General features: G+C 49.4%; 1 protein-coding gene and 1 pseudogene across 1 annotated transcript; both read left to right on the top strand.

Annotated features, from left to right (window-relative positions):
* Window positions 1–128: 128 nt before the first annotated feature.
* LOC139835988 (mannose/glucose-specific lectin-like) lies at window positions 129–21,262 on the top strand. Its single transcript, XM_071825980.1, has 4 exons — window positions 129–942; window positions 1,595–1,654; window positions 4,724–4,771; window positions 21,123–21,262. Exons 1-4 carry the CDS (start codon window positions 129–131, stop codon window positions 21,131–21,133), a joined length of 933 nt encoding a protein of 310 aa, XP_071682081.1. The 3' UTR covers window positions 21,134–21,262.
* LOC127328427 (L-type lectin-domain containing receptor kinase IX.2-like) overlaps window positions 21,223–21,265 on the top strand; it is a 28,577-nt pseudogene continuing 28,534 nt past the window's right edge.

Below are 21,265 nucleotides of genomic sequence, written 5' to 3' on the forward strand. Positions count from 1 at the left end.
GCCCCACGTCCTTGTAATGCCACCTCATGCATGGTCGCGCGCCTTGTGACGTGAGCTTCACCGGGTGCTTCATTTTAAAAGAACTCTATGCTCTCAGTGTCTCACACAGCGTGCACTGGCCGGATGCCATGGCTGCCTGGTTCTTCTTCTTTTTCTTCTTCTCACTCTCCTTTTTGTTCCACCATGTTCGCGCCATCTCCCTGCCGCCTTCCTTTAGCTTTGACTTCTCAAACACCTCCAGCTACCATCTACAAGATCTACTATTCGAAGGAGACACCACCCTAAACGGCGACGTGGTTGACCTCACCTGCAACCCCATGAAAGAATATTGCATTGGGCGGATGTCATACAAACACCCGGTGTTCTTGTATGACAACAACACTGGCGAGTGGGCAAGCTTCACCACCCGCTTCACATTCTCCATCCAATTGGGGCCCACCGAATCCAAGGGGGACGGCATCGCCTTCTTCCTCTCCGGCTACCCCTCACGATTACCTCTTGGATCGTCTGGTGATCAGCTTGGGCTCACCAGCAGAAACAATGTTACCCCTTCTGGCGCGGACCAGTTCCTTGCCGTCGAGTTCGACACGTATAGCTCGAGTTCAACAAGTACGGGAACTCAATTCACGGCTGACCATATTGGCATCGACCTCAACTCCATAAAGTCGGTTAGCAAGACGAGGTTGCCGCCCGGCTACAGCCTCAGCGGCACCATGACGGCAACGATCACGTTCGACAATGCCACAAGGATACTAGAGGCTATCGTGCACTTCGATTCGAATAGTTCTCTTGGCGATGCTCAGGTCAAGACGCGGTTACCGGATTACCTCGATACCTTGCTCCCGCCTGAGGTCTCTGTGGGGTTCTCGGCGGCCACCGGTGCATACAGTGAGCTGCATCAGATACACTCTTGGTCCTTCAACTCCACTATGGTGGCTAGAGGTAATTATTTTTTCAATTTACAGAAGTAATAAAAAATCAACATATCTATGATAGTAAAATAGCATGCATTAGTATATAGGAACTACTAATACATATAATTATTGAGCTACCAAAACGTCTTATATGTAGGAACGGAGGCAGTTGAATTTTTTTAGTTATTACATATCAAATGCCTTGTTAGCCTTAAATTCACTTCATCTTCTTGGTTTATAAGGGACACACTCCAATTTGACGGAAAAAATGGCCATGAGTTCCATAAAAATATATGACTTATTAGGCACAAGAATTAGTCCATTGGATTCACATTTAAAAGGAGTTTCAATGATATACTTTTTGTGAAATATAACTACTATTTTATTATCAAACCCATGGTAAAAGTTTTTTTTTGTTAAAATGAGTGAGGCCTTGTAAATCCACACAGAGATATTACAAATTTAGATAGTGAATGATAATGTCTTTATTAGTCGTATTTCAACAAAATGAATACACTTCGGCATTCACCATTATTGATGTAGTAATTTATTATTTATTAGTAAAGTTTTAGTAAGGTGAGTGAGTGTAAATCTGTAGTAAAGCTAAATTAAATTTTACACTCACTTTATTTATAGCTTCGAACTAAAATATGTTTCAAACTAATATATGTTCTCAACAGAAACACCTACAGGGGCTGCCAAGGTCCTTCCAGCGCAAGGCCCGGTGCGTGGCACAGAAGGTATATATAGAACCATCTTAGTCATTTTAATCCTATCATTTTTATTGTATGCTATAACACATGATTAGTATGATTACATTAGTATTATATTTTCCCGTACGACGTAAAGAAATAATTTATCACAAATTATGACGAATGCGGACCAAAGGTCAATTAGTCGCCGATATATTTGCCGCCAATCCTACAATTTTTATGATTCCGTGGTAGGAGCCCGAGGGGATTGGTCCATGATTAATTTAAGGTCGATCTTATGATCATACGACAGTAGAGAGATGGAGGCAGGAGACCAACTGAATCTGATTTGAGGAAGCCAATACGCCCTACACTTCGCGAAAGCACCCTAAAATTTTGGCATCCTAGTTCATGGCAGCCTTCTGCGTCTCTTTTTATAACCTACTTTAGAGCAGGTCTAACAGACCCTTTAAAAGGCCCAACCCCGTAAAATAACCGCCGATATACGGGGTAGGCCTCTACCCGGCCGTCTAGCAGACCCCGTAAAACAGGTCCCCGTGTCGATTTTTTACAGTTTCGGCTACGGGGTGGCTTTTGGCCCCTTACTTGTACGGGGCGGGAGGCCGAATACAGGGCCAAACCCTCACTCGTGGCGCGCTGAATTTTCAGAAATCGCAACTGCTTCCGCGACGGCTGTTGGCTTGGCGGCGGCTCGGTTCGCCGGTGAATTCGCGCCATGGGTGCCAGCGGCGGGTTGGTCGGCTTGAGGACCTGCAGGTGGGCGCGTAGGTGGGGTTGGGGAGGCGGACGAGGTGCAGCAGCGGCCAAGGCTGGCGCGGCCGTGGCGGGCGGCGGCGCGGCCGGCCGTGGCGGGTGGCGGCCGGCCGGCCGGAGTGGGCGCGGCCAAGGCTGGCGCGGCCGTGGCGGGCGGCGGCGCGGCCGGCCGTGGGCGGGGACGGGGGCGGGCGGCCGTGGGCGGGGACGGGGCGGGCGTCCTTGGCGGGCGGGACGGGGGCGAGCGGCCTTGGCGGGCGGGACGGGGCGGGCGGCCTTGGCAGGTGGGGACGGGGCGGGCGGCCGTGGGCCGGCGGCCGGCGGGCAGGCTCGACGGTGGGGGCCGGCCGGGGCAGGGGCTAGGCAGGAGCTGGCTAGAGGAGGAAGAAGAAGTGGAGGAAGGGGATTTTTTTAATTTGGCATATTTTCGGAATATTCCCTTTTACAGTTTAGTCATACGGCCTTGGCAGGTGGGGACGGGGCGGGCGGCCGTGGGCCGGCGGCAGCGGCGGCGGCGGCGGGGGCCAGCCGGCGGCCGGCGGGCAGGCTCGACGGTGGGGGCCGGCCGGGGCAGGGGCTAGGCAGGAGCTGGCTAGAGGAGGAAGAAGAAGTGGAGGAAGGGGATTTTTTTAATTTGGCATATTTTCGGAATATTCCCTTTTACAGTTTAGTCATACGGGGTCTGCTAGCTCGGATAATTTTTCGGCCGGTGAAAACTGAATACAGGGCCCTCTACTCACGTTTTAAGGGGTGAAAAAATACGGGGCCTGTTAGACATGCTCTTAGCGTCTAGTGTCACCTCTCCACCATGTGGCATCATCGGATATCTCTATAGTTGTCGACGTTACCATTTGGGGCTTGGCATGTAACGTCCTTGGCCTCACCAACACTATCAATCCTGCTAGCATATTCATTATGGCACACCTGTCGAGTTGGGACCCCACGAGACCAACCTACCATATTGACATCTACATTGTCAACTCAACGACTTGGGTTAGCACAACAAAATAAAATTAGTTATAGTCCTAACCGAGGAAGTAATAAGAGTTTACTATTGCAGTAAAAGCATTTAAGATCCTCAATCAAAAGTGCGTACAATTTACGCCAACGTATATTTTTTTACACTAAACTTGGTCCCTGGTGTATGTTACATCTATCAAAAAGCCACCGTTTAAGCTCAAATAGATAATACAGTTCTCGAATAGGACCACCATTGTAGTAACACCAGCCTTTGCTGCAAAATATGCTAATTTTACTAGGTCCACCTCAGGGATCAGCCGGCTGCAGCCACCTTCCCAACCATCCAACTTACTTAAAATTGCAATCAAAATATACCGTTTTATAGTAATTTTATCATCGCTATCCATTTCGTTGAAACAAACCTTACAGTGATCCCTAGATAAATCATCTAAGCATTGAAATATGACCATGCAGCAAAAAAAATCCCTAGTGTGTAAAAAATATCCATTTGGTTTCGACAAAACGTTGGGAAATGTGTCAGCAACACATTCAATATGGGCATATAACATATGATGAGCCACATAGCTAGAACAACAAAAATCCTCATTTTAACATAAGAAAAACCGTTGTTTCAAGCATACTACCAAAATTTTGCAACATGGGCACACAACAAACAACATAGACATGTATATGTGTCGAAACACCCCTAACAACATAAAAAAGCAAAGAAAAAAATCATGAATCTCTAAGCAATGGAGGTACCACAGTCGGCATGTTCGAGATCACCAAGTCCCTGCAAGGGCCAGATCAGGTGTATAAGAACCCAGTATTTCTTGACACATGTCTTCATCCCACCATAGTGTTGTGGGGTTCCGCCTTTAGCTAAAACTTGAGCTCCCCTATGACCGCCGATATCCACACCCATGTGGCTTCCTCTTTTTGTTTATTTCCTGGAGGCGCATGGTTCAAGAGGAGAGGGGTTTCCAGGGACGCTCTTTCATTCACAGGAGAGATATATAGAAAGTGACAAAATTGGAACATGTGCAAAACATGAAGAAAAGGAAGTGTGCCCACCCAAAGCGATTTAATTTCCTTTACTGTTTAGCTAGCTGACTTAATAATTTTCCCATTCACTCTCTTCTCGATGTAGATTCATGTTACATATGGCAAAAAATGTGTTACTATTTGGTGTTTTCACATTTGCATATGGAAAGAATATTGCAAAATCATTTTCTACAAAATACACATACATGAGCTAACAGGGTGCTTCCATGGACTACCGGAATATTTGGTCAACATGTTGCGGAAACTTATCTAAATAAGTTTAGACTGTCTTCAAAATGTGTTTAATCTAATATATATCTTCCGCAAAAACGCCTACAGGAGCCGACAAAGTACAGACAGAGCAAGGCCAGCTGGTTGACATCAAAGGTATATATGGAACGAGCTTTATCATCTTGATCATATGTTTCATTCTATTGCTATAATACATGGATAAATATTATAGCATATATCATGAAGAAATGTAGACCAAATACTAGTTAATCTAGTAAAAACTAGAAGGATATTGTCGCCGAATAAGTTTCTGCTTCTTCTAGGATTGTAACAGATGGTGAGGATACAATTCCCTATAGATCTGTCAACGATTAATTTTCCACCAGTCTTACGACAATTATTAAGGTCGTCAATAAAGTTAAAATGAGGGTAGGAGCACAAGTGAGCTCGACAGAAACAATTTCACATGTGTTCTACGTTTAATTCTAGAGATGATCATAACCATGACTACTTGTGTTAGATGTTGTTTTTGTGCTGGTCTAAGACGTGTTTCCAGATATAACCTCAGTCTCAGCTAGTTGAGATAGGTTTGATTTATGTGTCCACATGTAGATAATGGTGGTAAAGCTAGCCTCGGTTCAAAGTAACGACACCAAGGCCTAGGCCACATGCTTAGACCATCGCCACATGGAAAACTTAAATCTCAAACTAGAATGTGTGAATTTAACAAATCTGTTCATAGTTTTAATAAAATAAAATATAGATTAGTAGAGAGCGTGCAAAACAAAAGTTAAGCCACATATCCTCAAGTAATGAGTGGAATCACATTGAGATGCCCTCTTTTCCTTCTTGAAGGCTTAGCCTAGGACTTCTGTATATTTGTTTCTATCTTTTACCATAGGGCTAGTGCTTGCATGGTGGATTAAATGTGATGAGGCCTACCGCCACATGTTTTCATTTCCGGATCGAACACGTTCGGCTGCTAAATTTCGCATTATGAATAAACAATGTTGAGAAAATTGCTTATCGGTCTTGACTAGGTCGGCTGCCGATTAGCAATTAATAAGAAAATTGGTAGTTAATCAGCCAATTAATCAGTTAATCGGCCGATTTATGAGTTAATCGACTAATTGGTGACCATTGAGTAGCGATGAATCGGCCGATTTTTGTGAACAGTATGAATAAACTATCAAGGTGACCCTCACAAATGCAAGGACATCATCTTTAGTGTATTAAACTTTTTCATGAAATATATTTACGATGCCATTTATATATACTGAGAATAGATACTTTACAAAAAAATCTTAGACCACAAAAGGTTCTCCTTTCGAATTTATTGTGATCACAAATTATTTCCAAAATATTTAATTAAAAGTCCGCCAATTTTTTGTGTTAATACCCAAGGTGAAACTTTACATTAGTAAATTCTTCCCGTGACAATCCAATATATTAGTACTGCTTGTTCTTTCCAATGACCGCTCGACCAACAGGCCTCTATGTACATCTTATGCTAGAACTCTCTTTTTCGGTCGTTGACACCAAGTATGCAAGTAGGTTATGCCATTGAGCTCGCATCCAATTGGGAAATCAAACAATATTCATGTAATCTTGAGGTACAAGGAGAAATCCGGCTCCAAAACTCCGTATTATTATATGCCAATGTGTAAAAGTGAAATACAACTATTGTCGATTTCAATACTGCAACGAATAGTTATTTTTATATTGTACAAATTACAGAATTCATATAACATGTACCTAGAACATAGCAAATCCAACCATATATTTTCAATACGCGTCAATAATTCTTGGTATCACTAATGAGTTTTTTTTTGTTGCGTAACAAGGTAAAAATTGAACAAGCTTGTTTCTTGTGTCTTTAGAAAACTTATTGCTAAGACCATGGTATGCGGCATACCGGACTCAAATACTGTATAAATATAAATATTTGGAAAATAATGATAATACCGGGTACACCAATAGTACGTACTCAAGTGGGATTATGGAGATACACCCTCCGTCCCTGTTTAGTGGCGTCCTCGTTTTCCATATTTTTCTTTGACCAAATAATTATCTAATGATACATGAGATATTTTTATAATAATTATATGATTTAAAACTTTTGGGAACAAAAATTCAATTATATAGTTTCTATAATATGTAACAAATATTTTATTAGTCAAATTAAGAGTAAAAGTTGGACTTTGGGATACTTACGCGCCACTCCCTTTGGGACCGAGGGAGTAGTACATATCGACACCTTCTAGTTGATTAATATCTCAATAAATACCTGGCATGGTAACCTAGAATGCAATTAGAAATTTAATCCTTAAACTGGGGTTTGCATCCTTTAATTTTCATCCTTTAGACGTTGGAAACCATATATGAATACATAATTATTGGACGATATACTACCAAAAAAATACATGGCATGAAATACATTTAAATAGTAACGAAATAATATCATTTTTTCTAAGCATACCTATGTTGCTAGATCCACCAATTATACTAGGTAACTGCATTATATGATGCATCAATGTGAATGTGTGTGGCTTTACATAATTATAAACCATAGACAAGCGTTGTGTGATGTTGGTTCGATTGAATCATCAACCAGTATCTACGAAGATAATGTCACTTGTTTCACACAGATACAAAACATGCCATATAAACATGTATTTTTAATTAACTCTATGAAGATAATGTTACTTGTTTTACATACATAGATACAAAACATGCTACACAAACGGTTGTGTGATTAACTCGCTGTTTTTTTGGAAATATATTCATAGAATTGGTACGCAGATACTTCTTATTTGCATGGATCAGAGGAAGTATATTACACTCTTTTGATGACATAAATGTGAACACAAAAATATAACATGCCTCATTTTCTCACTGCGGTTTTGAAGTTGGTATTACATTATATATATTTTTTTTTTTTATGCTCGCTTATGGTCTTTTATTTTGAATGTATTTTCATATGAGTTACTGCTGTGGGTATACTTCATGGGTATACCATCGACAGTGGCTAGATCCGGCAAGCCCGGGTGGCCCACAGACGGTGATGAGGCATGTGGCCCATCGGGCGGCCCAGTTGCTGTTGATCATGAAGGAAGAAATCCAGCCCAGGATCAGCAGGCCGGATCCGTACCGACCTAGGAGTGACCCGGATCCAGGGAGGCCCATGAGGAACCCGGATCCAGTACGATGTGTATGGAAGGCGGATCCGTGACGTGCACGGCAAGATATTGTACCGTAGCTAGACTATCTGTAATCCGGCTAGGACTCTCCATGTAAACCCTGGATCCGTGCGCCTTTATAAGCCGGATCCCGGGAGCCCTAGAGGCACAACCACAACTCATTGTAACAACGCGAAAGCGCCCAGATAATTCCAGACAAGCAGCAGTAGGCCTGTCATCGTGCAGGTGTTCCGAAGCTGGGTAACTCGCGTACCACCGTCCCGTGTGCACTCCGCCCTATGGCCCCTACTTCTTCTCCCCCTCGTGAGGATCCCTCCTCCGAGGTACCGTCGATTAGGCAACGACAGTTGGCGCCCACCGTGGGGCCTGTGGCGTCTGGAGGCCGGAACCGGGAGGGTTCCGCCATGGGAAGCTACGACGACACCATCGCTGTGGGGCGCGTCCTTTACGCCGGAAATCTGCCGATCGTCCCTCCGGATGAGTGCTGGATTCCGGCTAGGACAAACCCCGTCAAGCTCTCCATCGTCCCAATTGGCGGCATACACATCTTCATCGGGGAAACCGTCGATTTCGACGGAAACCCACTGGTAAGTAACGCAGACGCGACCGCCGCAGAGCTGGACGCTGTCGCGAAGATCCGATCTGAGATGCAGGAGCTTCCCAAGGAAGATTCCGCCTCGGATCTGGAAATTTCAAAGCCCACCCAATCCGCCCCTGAGCAGGAAACAAAGGTGGAAGACCAATGCAGATCCGCCTGGGTTTCCCAGGTGTTAGAAAAGCAGAGGTGCCACTTCGTACACTTCTTGGCCCATACCGCCGGAACCGCCCCTCAAGAAGACGGAGCTGGTCCTGAGCAGGTAGAGGCACCGGAAAACGGCGCAGATCCGGATCAGGCTCAGCTTGTCGGAGAAAGCGAAGCTCCGGTTGAAGAGTCGATTTTGGGCAATCTGAGCCCAATTTCCGGCGACACCCCGTCCATGGAATCTGATGACTTCGTTCGCAAGATAAGGGAGTACGGATACGGCGATCAGCCTGAAGTCGACTCCGCCCAGCCCAAGCAGGTTCTCGCAACGGTAGCAGCGGACAAACTGGATCCGGAGACCAAGTCAGCCAATCTGACCCCCAAACATCCCATCAAGGATCTCCAATGTCTCGGGTGCGACCCCAAAGGGATTCTCCCTCGGAGGAAATCTTGTCAGCAGAGGAGGTGGCCGCGCGAGCAGTTCTTAACACACCTATAACCCCGGGCGACGCCGCAGATCTGGAGGCCCTAGAGACCGCCAGAAAGGAAATGCTGGCCACAGCCAGGAGGCTTGCCGATACCGAAGCTGCGTTAAGGATAGGAAGGGCAGATCATGCAGCCTGGACGGAAAACTTCGAGAGACAGGACCGCGAGATTGCTGCCACACTCGAGCAGGTCAAGAGCATGAGGGCTGAGTGGGAGGTAAAGATGACCTATGCGCAGGCGGAGGCCGATCGAATTGTTAGAGAAGCAATTCCGCCTCGCAGAATACCCTTCAACACGCCCGCAGATCACCAGCCGCTGGAAACTCCCAAGGACAACATACAGAAAGCAGCGGAATTGCTGAAGAAGAAGGACGAAGAAGTTGACATCAACTATCTCCGCACACTTGTCGCTTCAGCAATGCAGCAGCAGAGCAAGGCAGATACTTCGCGCAGGTTGGAATCCAATCCGGATAACTGTGTATCTACCGCGCAGAAGGACGATGAATCGCACACCGGATCCTCGGAGCGCAGAAGAAGGGCCAGGGAGCACCCAAATCCGATCCCCGTTCCGTCCACGTACGCCTCCGTCGGATCCAAGGAAGGGAAAGGACGCGATGTACTCCGGAAGAGACAAATACCGCAACCCCTCACCTCCACCCAACGGTTACCCGCGACCCCCTCGCCGCCGTAGTCCAGCCGGAAACACCAGGCCCGTAGGGCATGGTGCGCTTGTTATCCGCGACAACGTGCTGCCAAGAAACAGAAACAGGGAGCGCTCGCCGGAACCTCGCCGGAATCAGAACAATGTTCATGAGCCCGAGCCCAGGAGGAGTCGGAATGAAGACCGCGGTCCAGAGCCTCGCCGGAACCGCGATCCAGAACCTCGTCGGAGCCGCGACCCAGAGCCTCGCAGGAGCCGGGACCCAGAGCCTCGTCGGAGCCGTGACCCGGAGCCTCGCCGGAACGACCATGGCAGCCAGCGCCAAGGCGAAGGCAGCCACAGGAGCCGGAGTCAGCACCAGGAAGGCCGAGGAGATTCAGATGGCGGAAGCAAGAAGTCAGACCGCCCACCTCGCAGGTCTCCCTCACCACCACCTAGCGGTGGCGGCGGAGGTGGAGGCGGAGGCAATGGCCGGAGATCTCGCTCTCGCTCCAAGTCTCCTCGCCACGGCTCGCGCGACGCGCGGGACCGCCTTAACGAGTACAGAACCGACTACATTGGTCCGAAGTGCTTTGGCAGGATGATTCGAGAGGAACCAAAGCCAAGGATGAACCTCAAGCTACCCGGAAATCTGAAGCATTATGATGGCACCGAAAGGCCGGATACCTGGATTGAGGATTACTACAATGCTGTAACCTTCGCCGGAGGAACCCCTAACATCGCCTGCCGCATGCTCCAGTTGTACCTTGTAGGTCCAGCCCGGATCTGGCTCAGCGACCTCGAGAAGAACTCCATCTTTTGCTGGTTCGACCTGAAGAACGCTTTTGAGAAACACTTCAGGGGCACCTACAAGAGACCTGCCACAACAAGCGACCTACAGGCTTGCATCCAGAAGAAGGGCGAAACATCGAGGAATTTCCTCACCCGATGGTTGGCATGCAGAAACGAGTGCGAGAACGTTGACAACCGCACAGCAATGCACGCCTTCATTGGGGGTTTGCAGCGAGGAGGATTGCTGCGTCACAAGCTAACCTGCATGGTCAATGCAAATCAACTGACGTTGGATGACATGATCACCATCGCTAGCGATCACACCGCCGCCGATGACGACGCAGGCGGTGATCTCGCAGCTACAGCAATCCCCCTGCACCAACAAAAGAAGAACCGTGACAACGGCGGCAGCAGCAGCCATAAGCGCAAGAACCCTGATGACCAGAAGAGTGGCGGATCCGAAATGGTCGCCATGGCGTTTCAACGCGGAGGTCCAGGAGGCGGAAGAGGACGCGGACGCGGAGGCGGAGCCGGCAGGGGTCAGCAGCACACCTCCGAGGTCACTGCTGCCGGATCCCGCGCACCGCAAACCTATGAGGAGTACAGAGACATGCCCTGCCTGGCCCATCTGGATCCGGTTACAGGGAAGTCCACTCATACCAACCGCAACTGCAAGTGGGTCAATGATCTAAAGAACGACCCGGAGGCCGGATACAAGCGCGCCCGGAAGCACCGCCCTCGCGGAAAAGGTGGCAAGGGCAAGAACAAGGACAAGGAGGACGATAGTTCCGAGGCGATGGATGAGGATGATAACTCGCCGGATCCCAAGGCAGGATCCGCAGGAAAATCCAACCCATTCGACAAAAAGAGCGTGGGGGCTTACCACACTTTCCTCGGAACCCCAACAGTACGCGCCTCCAAGTCAGCTACCCGGATCCTGAACGCCATAGTTCCGGCTGTGCCGCAGTACGTCAGGTGGTCGGAAATCCCGTGCACATTTGATCGGAAGGATCATCCCGCAATTGTGCCGAAGGAATGCTACGCCTTGGTTGTAAGTCCCCGCATCGATGGGTATGACTTCTCCAAGTGCCTCATGGATGGTGGAGCTAGCCTGAACATCATGTACCTGGAGACTCTAGAGCGGATGAACCTCACCAAGGAACAGCTCAAACACAGCACCACTGAGTTTCTTGGCGTGGTTCCGGGTAAGAAGACGAACTCCCTCGGCAGCATCACACTTCCCGTGGCTTTTGGCGATGTTCATAATTTCCGCGAAGAAAAGATCACGTTTGAAGTTGTGCCCTTCAAGAGCTCCTACCACGTCATCTTCGGCAGGCCCACCTACCACAAGTTCCACGCAAGAGCGTGCTACATCTACAACAAGCTCAAGATTCCGGGTCCTAAAGGCATGATTACCGTATCCGGAGACTACAAAAAGGCTCATGAGTGCGAGTTAGGCGAAGCCGCCTTCGCAGAGTCTGTGATATCCGGAGAAGAGCTGAAAGGCTACAGAGCCGCGGTGGATCCGACTGAAATGCAGACCACCAAGAAGCAAATCTCCGAGCAGAAAACCTCCTTCAAACCCGCGATAGAAACCAAGAAGCATGACCTCATCCCAGGTGACTCTTCCAAGCAGGTTTCAGTCGGAGCTAACATGGACCCCAAATAGGAAAGCGCGCTCGTCGAGTTCCTCCGCGCTAACATGGATATCTTCGCATGGCAATCTTCTGACATGTCCGGAGTACCTAGGGAACTCGCCGAGCACTACCTCAACATAAATCCGGGGGCCAAACCAGTGAAGCAAGCTATGCGACGCTTTGGAGATAAGAAGCGCCGCGCCATAGGAATGGAACTAGCAAAGTTACTAGAAGCAGGTTTTGTAATAGAAGTTATCCATACCGATTGGGTCGCGAATCCCGTCCTTGTACCCAAAAAGAACACTAAAATACTAAGAATGTGCATCGATTACTCTGGCTTGAACAAACATTGCCCGAAGGATCCGTTCCCCTTGCCGCGCATTGACCAAGTCATTGATTCGACGGCGGGGGCGGAACTTCTGTGTTTTCTTGATGCGTATTCCGGGTATCATCAGATCCGGATGAAGGAATCCGACCAAAAGGCGACTTCATTCATTACCCCCTTTGGTACTTACTGCTATGTTACTATGCCTTTTGGTTTGAAAAATGCAGGTGCTACTTACCAACGTACGATGCAGCGGTGCCTGAAGGACCAAATTGGCCGGAACGTGCACGCTTACGTCGACGACATCGCGGTCATGACCCGAAAAGGATCCGACTTGATCAGCGATCTCACAGAAACCTTCGACAACCTCCGCAGGTACAAGATGATGTTGAATCCGCTGAAGTGCGTCTTTGGCGTGCCAGCCGGAAAACTCCTTGGCTTCATAGTCTCTCACAGGGGCATTGAGGTTAACCCGGAAAAGATCAAGGCAATCCTGTGCATCAAAAGGCCAACTTGTCTCAAAGATGTGCAACGACTAACTGGTTGTGTTGCGGCAATCAGTAGGTTTGTTAGCCGTCTTGGCGAGAAGGCACTACCTCTGTACAAGCTGCTGAAGAAAACAGACAAATTTGTCTGGGACGACGCAGCTGATGCAGCTCTTCGAGGGTTGAAGGAAATACTCACCTCCCCACCTATCTTGGCAGCTCCAGTAGAGTCAGAGCCAATGCTCCTTTATCTGGCAGCTACCAACAAAGTCGTCAGCCTCGTCATTGTGGTGGAGCGAAAGGAAGAAGGTCATGAATATGACGTCCAGAGACCTGTCTACTACATTAGCGAGGTGCTGACGGAATCAAAACAGAGATATCCTCACTTTCAGAAGCTAGCTTATGGCGTGTTCCTAGGCAGCCGGAAGCTGAGGCATTATTTCCAAGAGCATCCGATGTGATCGTGAGCAAGGCTCCGCTGTCAACAATTCTCAACAACGCTGACGCAACAGGACGTACGGCTAAATGGGGCATCGAATTATCCGCCTTCGACATCGCTTACAAGCCAAGGACTGCGGTAAAATCTCAGGTTCTGGCAGATTTCGTTGCAGATTGGACAGAAGCTCTGGATGCAAGTCTGGAGCCGGAACCAGAAACATGGGTCATGCACTTCGATGGATCCAAGCAGCATCAAGGCTCAGGAGCCGGAGTCACCCTGAAGTCCCCTACCGGAGAAGAACTGCAGTACGTTCTGCAGATCCACTTCGAAGCCACAAACAACATGGCGGAATACGAGGCTCTACTACACGGTCTGCGCATCGCTAAGGAAATTGGGATCAAACACATCATATGCTGTGGAGATTCCGACCTGGTGGCACAACAAGTAGCCGGAACCTGGAACGCCAGAAATTCCGTCATGGCGGCCTACAGAGACGAAGTTGACGAGATCGCCAAGAGCTTCCTCGGATACGAAGTCAAGTACGTCAGGCGAGACGATAACACAGCGGCAGACATGCTATCCAAGCTCGGATCCGGCAGGAAACCAATTCCGCCTGGCATTTTCCTGGAACATCTCCGGATACCCTCAGTTAAGGGCGCTAACCCGGAAAACCCAGAGGTGGCAGTGTCTCCGGCTAGGGAAGTGATGGCTATCATTCCGGCTTGGACCCAGCCTTTCCTGGACTACCTCATCGATCAGAAGTTGCCAGAGGACGAGGTCCTCGCACGACGTATCGTCGACGAGCAAGAACCTACACAATAGTTGATGGACAGCTCTACAAACGAAGTGCAGCAGGGGTATTTCTTAAATGCGTCTCCAATCAAGATGGCATTGAAATCCTCAGAGAGATCCACGCAGGGGACTGCGGGCATCACGCCGCTCCCAGATCACTCGTTGCAAAAGCTTTTCGGTTAGGTTTCTATTGGCTTACAGCTAAAGAAGACGCTGATAAAATAGTCAAGACCTGCCGAGGTTGTCAGTACTACGCTACTCAACCAAACGCTCCAGCCCAAGAGCTGAAGACCATACCTATCACCTGGCCATTTGCGGTGCAGGGGCTTGATATGGTTGGTAAGTTAAAGATCATCTCTGGCGGTTTTGAGTACCTCCTGCTCGCTGATGACAAGTTCAGCAAATGGATCGAGGCTAAGCCAGTGAGAAAAGCCGACGGTGCTACGGCACTAAAATTCGTCTGCAACCTCGTGATGAGATTCGGCATCCCACACAGCATAATCACAGATAATGGCACGAACTTCGCTCAAGGAGAATTGAGGGATTATTGTGAAACAATGGGGATACGGCTGGATCTCGCATCTGTGGCTCATCCACAGTCCAATGGTCAGGTTGAAAGGGCTAACGGCCTAATATTATCAGGAATTAAACCACGCCTTGAAGGACCGCTGCGACGAGCAGCTGGAGCTTGGGCTGATGAGTTGGAGGCTGTTCTGTGGAGTTTACGAACTACCCCTAACAGATCAACAGGGTTTACCCCTTTTTTCCTGGTATACGGATCCGAAGCCGTGCTTCCCTCCGACATCATCCACGATTCACCGCGAGTTTCCGCCTACAATGAAGAAACAGCTGACGAGGCCAGACAGCTATCTGTGGACCTGATCGAGGAAGCTCGGAACTTAGCAGACCAGAGATCCGCCATCTACCAGCAAAAGCTCCGACGTTATCACAGTCGTCGAGTTCGGAAACGCTCCTTCATGGCAGGAGACCTGGTCCTCCGCCTTCGACAGGTGAAAGACCATAAGCTGCAATCTCCATGGGAAGGACCCTTCGTCGTTAGCAAAGTGCTTCATAACGGGTCGTACTACCTTGTTGATTTCCGCGAGCTAAGGGATAGACCTGCTAACTGGCACCGGAAACGCAAGCGTGAGGATCCGGATGACATCTACGATGAAACAGATCGCCCCTGGAATATCGCACAGCTACGTCCTTTCTACACTTAGCATATATTTTCCGAGTTATAAACTCTGTAATAGTTATACATGATCAATGAAATAAAGCTTCTGGTTCACTCTTTGATTCTTTTACCTCCTTGTTCATTTTAGATCGTGTATGTTTTTTCCGACTAAAACCGCAGAGCTGGATATTTCCGCCTAGGCGTGTATGAAAGTTGTGATTTTCAAAATCGTCCTTTAGGACGTAAGCTTAAGTTTTCTGATTAAGTTGTTATCTGTTGCAAACTCGTGGATTCCTAGTAGCGATTTCCGGCACCTATGCCTGGGGGCTTGTTTCCGCGGTTATGGACGGACTGCCATTGGGCTTCGTCGCCGCTGGCGAGCGTTTCCGGCTAAGGTTTTCCGGCTCGTGGAAGGTCAAGCGAGCAAGCCGGAAAATAACGAAGTCAGCACTTGCTTTCCGACATAAAACGAAACATGCACATAATATTTAACGGATAGCAGGATAAGTGTTTCCGCCCCATGCATTATCGTTTCGTTCCTAGCTACTTAAGAATTTAGTCTTATTACAAACCCACTCCGGGGCCAAAATGATGCAACTTGTTTCAATGTTTCAAACAGGAACTCTACTCGGAGTCCTCCTCTTCAGATTGCTGGTAGCTGGAGCCGTCGTCGCTGCCACCAGATCCGGCTTCAGAGTCTTCTCCAGAGTTTTCTCCGGAGTGCTCGCTGCTGGATCCGGATCCTTCCCCATAAAACTCTGGCTCGCCTGCTTCCTCCTCTGCATCGGAAAAACCTTCGGGCAGATTGTGCTTGTTGTACCAGAACGAGTGATCCACTCGCCTGACAAACAGCTCTTCATAGCCTTCAGTTTCCGCGAGGAGGGCGCTCATGTCGGAACTCTCGGGGGCTCCGCGTGCAACTTGCGCCAGGTTGAGTGAGGGGAAGAAAGCCTTGCAGGTGGCCAGGACTAAGGAGGCGGCTCCGCGCGCTGAAGACTTCTCGCGCTCCTTCATGAACTCCAGCACCTGTCGCATAAGTTTGGTCATCGTGTCGACGACTGTGGTTTTGGCCTTCTTTAGCCGCAGAGCCGTGGCAATCCCGCGACAAGCTCCAAACAGCGCATCAATTGAGATCCGCGCTTCATCGTACGCCTCCGTCCTCGTCAGGTTTGAGTCCTTTGTCCACTCAAAGCCAAGGCTTGCTGTGAAAGAAAGAGGTTCAGTTCCGTCAAAGAAAACATGCAAGGTGGTCGGAGCAACGACGCGGAAAAATGCTTACGGAAGATAAGCTTGTCAATGGCTTCCGCCTCCGCTTCCAGGGCTTTGTTCTTGGCAATCAGGGAGAGCACGCGGCCTTGGCTTCTCTCCAGCTTGTCGATCAGTTCCGCCTTCTCACGGGCGTGCTTCTCGGAGAGCTCCTTCCTCGCCTCAGTCTCTTTGCTTGAAGATTCTTTCATGAAGTTTTGGAGGGACTCGTTCTCCGCCTCAAGCACCTTGACCTTGGCGGATAGTTCATCAAGCGAGGAATGCTTGGCAGTTTCTTCTGAAAGCAGAATTGAACATGTTATGCACCCTGAACAACTGTCAGCGCAAAACAAAAAGTGAAGATCCGGATCTCGTACCCTGAAGTCGGGTCTCAAGCAGCTGGATAGCCTTTCGGCTATTTTCCGCGTGTTCGCGCAGTCCCTCGATCTCCTTGATTTGCTCCAGCACGTGAATGCGCAAGTCTTCGTGCAGTTTCCCCGTGGACTGAGAAGCAGCAGAGAGAGTCGGATATTAAAATCTGGGGGGCTGGCAAAGATTTCGAAGACTTGGCGAAGATTTCAAATTTCCGCCTAACAGTACATTTTGAGAAAGCATCGGCTAATACATGTTACACGGAACTATATCACCCAGTGCTTGGGGGCTAGTATTACCTGCCGCACTTCCTTGTGCTTGACGAAAAATTCCTTCAGGCTGTCCTCCAGTTCCGCGAGATAACCCACCTCTTCTTCCGGCTTCCCCCATACCTTGTTCAGCATGGCGGAAACTTCCGCGTGACGCTCTGCGAGTGTAAGTTTTTGGAGGGATGGAGTTGGCTCGAGGCTGACGCGGGTCGCATTGGTAACTTGGAGGAGCTTGGCCTTTTGCTCTTGCTCCTCATCAGTAGGTCCCGCGAAAGCGGAACTTGGTTGATCTGGTGGAGGCATGGGTGAGGAGGTCCTCTGGGCGGAGTCGCCATGGTGGGCAGGGTCTTCCGGAAGGTCATCAAGGTCAATGATGTCCTTCGGATTTGGCTTGCTGGCAGATGAAGCCTTAGGCGGAACTTCCACCTCAGGAGTGATAGGGAAGGAAGCCGGAGATGGTTTGATTTTATTCTTGATGACCCTTGGGGCCTTGGGAGGTTGGCTTCCGGAACTTCAGGAAAAGCATACAAATATAAGAGCAAGTGTTAAACCAGAACTTGGGTCTCGGAAGAAGACGCTTACCCGGAAGGCTTGAAAAAGTGCTGGATGGCAGGCTGCCCTTTGTTGCTGGTATTAATCAGCGCGAGGCGCTTCTTTTCCGCCTCAGCTTTCCGGGTAGCCGCGATGCTGAGCGTTTCGCGGGGGCGTTTCGCGTAAGGGCTGGAAGGGGCTGGTTTCTTCCTCTTCGCGGGACGTGGAGCTTCAGGAGCTTCCGCCTCTGACGTGGCCTCCGGATCCGCGTGGCCGGTGGATGGGACTCGGAGGAGAGTTCCGAGCTCATTTTCCTCAAGCGCCTCGAGCTAGTTCAAAGTTACACTTAGCAAAAGTTTGAAGAAAAACGATAAACCAAAGTCAAGACGACGTACCGCAGTTCCGGTTCCCTCCGTGTGGATGTCTTTGTTGCATACGTGAACGTGGAGTTCACGTGGGATTTTGATGAGGACCCGGATCCTCTTGTCGATGGCGTCGGCGGAGAGATTATCCTTGGTGGCGCGCATCGGATCGTCGCGCCCTGTGTATTCAAACATCAGGCGGTCCTCGTGCTGCAGCGGCTGGATCCGCTTCGTGAACCAGGAAAGGGTTAAATCCTTCCCTGTAAGCCCCTCCTCCGTGAGCTTGCAGATCCGCCTGACAGCGCGGGTCAGCTGTGGCGAGTCGGAGAAGTGGGGGCAGTGCGTCCAAGACGGAAGCTCGGTGGCGGGGCAGTTCTTGAAAGGTGGTAGCTTCTTGTCGCTCGCGGGGTCGGAGACGTCCTTTAGATAGAAGAAACCCCCAGACCAGTATCTCGCGGATTCATGGCGGTCGGTGGGGGGATAGACGCGACCCGGGCGGATGATGAAGGTGACAGATCCGCAAGTCGCCAACTCGGAAGTTTGGCGGATCTTCTCCTTCTTAACAGAGAAATAATATTGGAAGAGGGGAAGCTCTGGAGTTACCCGGAGGTGACCTTCGCAGAGAGCGACGTGGTTGCTGATGGCGAGCATGCTGTTCGGAGATATATTGTGGGGTTGGAGTCCATACGTCTTCAGAATCTCTCGGAAGAAATCCGAAGGCGGAAATGAAAATCCGCGCTCCACCAGTGCCTTCGTCAGCACCATCTCGTCGTCCCTTGGAGCCGGAGCTGGTTCGTCTGGAACTGTCCTCCAGCTTCCGGGTTGCAGGAAGCCCTCCGACTCGAGATTCTTCAATTCCATCTCGGTGGTGGTGCAGGGCCACCACTTCCCCTTAGCTTCGGAATCGCGCTTTCGAGCTTTTGACTTCTTGGCAGCTTCTTCTGTTTGCTGCTCCGACTGGCCCGCCCCAGAGGTTTTCTCCGGGTGCGCAGAGGTCCCCTCAGTCTCCTTGCCGGAATCCTTTGAAGGGTCCAGCCTGATGGGGACAAAGGGAGGAGGGGCGGAGGAAATTGGCGTCGCCATGATCGGTTCCGAGCTCGGAGGCGGAGTCGTCGAAGACATCTGAAGAAAAAAAGGTTGGCGGAAACTTTCCTTAGTCGGATCTCACTTCGTCTTCCCCAAGTCTATCCTTACCAACTACGGCGCGAAGTTTGAGCTCGAGGTTTTACCGTAATGGCGCGTGCGGTGGTCGGAGTTGCCGGCGGCGAGTTTTTCCGCGCGGTGGTTCGCCGGAGTTAAGAACACGAAGAACACTGCGGCGGAGGGCTCGCTCCGGCGATGCTCCGGCGACTTTCCGGTGGTTTCCGGCGTGGCGGAGGAATGGCTCTCGGGCGGCGCTCGGAAGAGAGGTAAGAAGGGGGTGAATGAGGTGAGAAGGGGTCGACGGCTGATATTTATAGGCAGAGGGGATGAGATTCGTGTTCCGCATCCTGTGGTCGGAACGCAAGCGTCGCGCCGTTGGATGCGTGACACGTGTCCCAAACCCTAGCGGTAAAAATGGCTAGAGATAAGTTACCGCGCGGATCGCGCGAAAATGGCGCCAGAATTGGCGGAACCGTTTGAGTCTTTTAAGATTTCGGGTAAATGCGTGAAGATAAGTTGGCTCTTGTTCGCGAGCAGGGAGTAACCCGGAAATGTTCTTTGGAACGTCGATGGATGAAGTCCCGCAGGATGAGAGCATTTTCCGGCTATAAGTTGGAAAAAGAAGAAAATGCAAAGTTTGAGCTCTTCGAGTTTCTCCGCGTTGCCGACGATGCCGGAAACCTAAGGAACAAGCATGGCGGAAACTGCAGGTGAAACTCGGAGAACTCTGGGGGCTACTGTTGTGGGTATACTTCATGGGTATACCATCGACAGTGCCTAGATCCGGCAAGCCCGGGTGGCCCACAGACGGTGATGAGGCATGTGGCCCATCGGGCGGCCCAGTTGCTGTTGATCATGAAGGAAGAAGTCCAGCCCAGGATCAGCAGGCCGGATCCGTACCGACCTAGGAGTGACCCGGATCCAGGGAGGCCCATGAGGAACCCGGATCCAGTACGACGTGTATGGAAGGCGGATCCGTGACGTGCACGGCAAGATATTGTACCGTAGCTAGACTATCTGTAATCCGGCTAGGACTCTCCATGTAAACCCTGGATCCGTGCGCCTTTATAAGCCGGATCCCGGGAGCCCTAGAGGCACAACCACAACTCATTGTAACAACGCGAAAGCGCCCAGATAATTCCAGACAAGCAGCAGTAGGCCCTGTCATCGTGCAGGTGTTCCGAAGCTGGGTAACTCGCGTACCACCGTCCCGTGTGCACTCCGCCCTATGGCCCCTACTTCTTCTCCCCCTCGTGAGGATCCCTCCTCCGAGGTACCGTCGATTAGGCAACGACAGTTACTAAGGAGACAATAATTGCTACATGTTAACTCATTTTGTGCTTAATTTTTCACAGATTTTTAATGAGTTACTAAGGAGACAATAATTGTTACATGTTCACTCATTTTGTCCTTACTTTTTCACTGGATTTGAAAGAACTTCAGCACTCTTGCACCACTACTTATATTTTTCCCACGGATTTTTTTGGAGAGATTCTACCAAATAATTGAACGTTCCCAGGAACAAGTACTCGTAAGGTGGAGTGTTAAGATTTAATTTAGTTCTCTTAATTAACTGATATTCCCCTCCTCAGTAAAGATGAATACGTAGTTTCCAATCGATCAAAAGACATGACGGTTCCTCGCATCTCTCTAAATGGACATATCCGTTGGAAGGCTTTGTTTCACTTGTATATATTGCAAACATCATCAATGCAATTCTACAGATTGATTAATTATTTTCTTGATTACACTGAGTTGTAACAGCAATAATCCTTTTTGCTAAACAGGAAGATAGAAGGCCAACTATTTTCTTATATAATAATAGATTTATAGTTTTTCTTATTTTTCAATGCCCTTACTTCCTTCAACAGATCTTCGTTGAGCGTTGATTATTGGAGGAGCAGTGATGCTTACATTGGCCCTTTTCTTGGTAATTTGGTCAACCCTTTCATGGTATAGGTGGAAACGGACATGCGACTCCTTTGGAACGGTAAGTCGGCTTAAGCGATACGGG

The sequence above is a fragment of the Lolium perenne genome, chromosome 1 (assembly GCF_019359855.2).
Source record: "Lolium perenne isolate Kyuss_39 chromosome 1, Kyuss_2.0, whole genome shotgun sequence".
Lineage (NCBI taxonomy): Eukaryota > Viridiplantae > Streptophyta > Magnoliopsida > Poales > Poaceae > Lolium > Lolium perenne.